General features: G+C 26.7%; 1 protein-coding gene across 2 annotated transcripts in view; it reads right to left on the bottom strand.

The window, feature by feature from the left end:
* Nucleotides 1–542: 542 nt before the first annotated feature.
* hop (tyrosine-protein kinase hopscotch) overlaps nt 543–3401 on the bottom strand; it is a 65731-nt gene continuing 62872 nt past the window's right edge. For both annotated transcript variants that reach the window (XM_067047659.1, XM_067047660.1), the window contains exons 16-17: nt 2888–3057; nt 543–1336 (exon numbers count right to left, since the gene is read on the bottom strand). In XM_067047659.1, the coding sequence (XP_066903760.1) occupies nt 1036–1336; nt 2888–3057 (471 nt within the window). In that variant the 3' untranslated portion in view covers nt 543–1035. The remainder of the gene's footprint in view (nt 1337–2887; nt 3058–3401) is intronic.

Raw genomic sequence — 3401 nt, 5'->3', positions numbered from 1 at the left:
CTTAGAAAAATTCAATAATCAGATGTATCTGTTGCATAAAGAGAAAAGTATTTAATAAAAATATGGGAATATAAATGATAAACAATAATGATATGATATAACAAATTTTTATTTTTTTAGAAAATTTACAGGAGACAATATTAATCAATGATAAACATTTAAAAGATTATATAATCTACGTATGGCACTAACTAAATGCCAGTAGACTAGTCATTATTAAAACATTTTTACAATTATTATCTCATATATGGTAACCAAATATATATACATTTATATGATGGTCATAAAATGTCCTTTATATATTTCAAGTAATGAAAACATGCAATTAAAACAATAACAAATTAGATATGTATTTTTCGCTTAAAAAGTAACATATAAAATTAATAGCAACTTATTATTAAACTTTAAATATAAACTATAGGGAAAAACATTAAAACCAAATTTAAATTACAACTACCATATAAAAAATATATAAATATTTAATATTTTTATTTACAAAATCAAGATTAAAATTTATTGAGCAATTATAAACACAATATAGGAAGTAATGCCATTCTTACAAAATTAAATTGACTAATATATCTTAAACATATGAAAAAATATACTTAATAAGAGTTTTTCTTTCAAATAAATAACTTAGTCAATAAATCACAGTTATCAATTAAAATGGTTCACACTTTTTAACATAACATTAGTCCGTTAACAGTAATAATCATAAGTTTCAGGTTATAATTTCAACCATATATATTAAAAACAATTATTATCTATGACTCAAAAATGAATTTATGGAATTTAAAACTTAAAATATAAGAAAATAAAATGATAGCTGGATCTCATTTTATTTAAAAGAACTAACAGACAATTAAAAATAATACTGGTTGATATAAACTAAAAACTCCACATCACATTTTGCTTTCCTTTTGAGTGTTTAATAACCAATTTCAAAATTCTATAATTTTTATTTTCAGTCTTATGTTCACCAAAATGTGAGTAAGAATTAAGTTATAACAGTAGTAAGGTAAGCCAGCAGGATCATTACAGATTAGCTGATAATTTATTAATAATATTCGTAATATCTAAAAATGAAGGACGTTTTTTAGCTTCTAATGTCCAGCAAGGTCTCATAAGCACATTGTATACTTCACAGGGACATCTTTCAGGACAACCTAATCGAGCACCTGATTCCAAAACTTGAAGAAGTAACTTCGGGTCGGACCCTTCAGTCAGTATATTAGGATCACCGCCGAAAGAAAACATTTCATATAACAAAACACCATATGACCAAACGTCAGATAAATTAGAAAATTTTCCATCTCTCAAAGATTCTGGTGCATACCTGAAACAAATGTGAAAATTTAAGAAACAACATAAAATTATTTAATGGAAGATTGTTGATTGACCGTGTGTATACATGAATGGAATATGGTCCGGCTGTGGTCAAAAAAACTCAAATAGTAAATGGGTTTACTATTTTTATTGAGCCAACGTTTCACCCCATGTTGCAGGGCTTCGTCAGGGCTAAAAAAGATACAAACACTTGACATAGTTACAAAAAAAAAAATAAGTGGATAACAACAGGGGTATACAATGAAAAGTAAAATTTAATAAGAAAACTTAAAGGTTGTAAACAGTAAATGAAAACGGTAATAGTAACAGATAGATAAGAGATAAAATAAGAGAAAAAATATTAAAGAAAGTACAAATTATTTGTACTTTATTTAATATTTCTTCTCATATCTATCTGTTAATATTACCGTTTTCATTTACTGTTTACAACCTTTATATATATATATATATATAAGAAGATATTGTAGTTTGCTTGGAGGTTGATTGGTGATGGGCTATAGAGGTTTTTGATGGAACTTGAAGACTGGCTCTTCTTTCATACTCTTCTCTCTCCCTCATCCTCCATCTGTCCTGTCCCTTTACCTGGGTGATGTATGTGTATAGTGTGAAACTATTCACTCAGGATGAATTGTTGAGTATAAGAGTATAAGTACACTTATTTGTACTTTCTTTCAGCAATATTAGAGCACTCCATAGTAAAATTAAATTTTTAAAAGAGAATTTTGACAAAAATATGTTTTATTTTCTCCTTCCTCTAGGAATGAATAACTGTTTCTAAAAATCAGAAAATATTTTCAATACTTAAGCTGGGTCTTGATTATTTTTTAATTCGGCTAGTCGATGAACATTATGAAAAATGTGTTCCCAATAAATTAAAATATAGTATATTAAAAATTTACAATGACTAAATATGTATAAATATATTGATGTTTTTGTCATATTGACATGTGCTTTCTTTGTGCTTCGCTAATAAGATTCGAGACCCTTGATGAAAATATAATTATAAAATTTTATGAATATTTGCAGTCCTAACTGGCAATGCAACAGGTGAATTTGTCGGACCCAGTAACAATTATTTATCTAAGTTTTATATCAAATTATATGTTCAATATAGTGCATTTATTATTGTACTTATCTGTTTATAATGGAAATGGATAATACGACTAAAAATAAATTAGTTTACAACAAACTGTAAGACAAATATATATGTTGCTATGGGTCCCTGAGACCCACCTGTTGTGCTGAGGTTAAGTATATGAATAAAATCTGGAGACTCAGGTTGAGGGTTCGATAAAAGATGTAGTTTGTGTGTAAGGTGGAATTTACAGAAATTTAGCATAAGTTTGTTGCATTCATACAATCTAGTTTTCATAAATAATTGTTTAAAATATATTTTCATACTGCACAAAAGGAAAACAAAACAAAACTAGCCATGTCAGAGAACAAATTTATATTTCGGATACCACAGTTTTGTTATTTTATAATATATTTTATCTTAACTAAGATATTAAATTATTACAAACAAGAAGATATAACTTACCAGCCTACAGGCAATTCTCGAGGAGTTTTCAACATATAATAATTACTAGGTTCCATTTTCTGGGCTAAGCCAAAATCGGATATTTTCACATGGAATTCGTTTGCTACAAGAACATTTCTAGCAGCCAAATCTCTGTGGACAATTTTCTTTTGACCTAAATATGCCATTCCCTGTAAACATAATTATTATACATTTGTTTTTATTTATTTATTTTACTTTTATACCAGATCGGCCTGGTGGGCCTTACATGGTTGATATAACTTATATTATATATATTTTTTAACAGTTGATTATGAGGGGGTATATTCATACAAATGTCACCCCTAACTATACATGTAGATATAAAATGTTATTATTAAAAGAAAAAAAAAATAAATAGATAAGAATAATGCTTTTTAATAAAAGAGGAAAGTAAAATAAATAACAAAAAATAATAATATTGGTACACTTAAATAAAACAAACAATTGCCTTCTAATAGTAAAAAGAAACAAGTTAATTTGAAAAAGGGAAGAG

This window comes from Halyomorpha halys, unplaced genomic scaffold, assembly GCF_000696795.3.
Source record: "Halyomorpha halys isolate HHAL.00 unplaced genomic scaffold, Hhal_1.1 Scaffold262.1, whole genome shotgun sequence".
Classification (NCBI taxonomy): Eukaryota; Metazoa; Arthropoda; class Insecta; order Hemiptera; family Pentatomidae; genus Halyomorpha; species Halyomorpha halys.
This window is presented reverse-complemented; position numbering and strand designations above follow the sequence as displayed.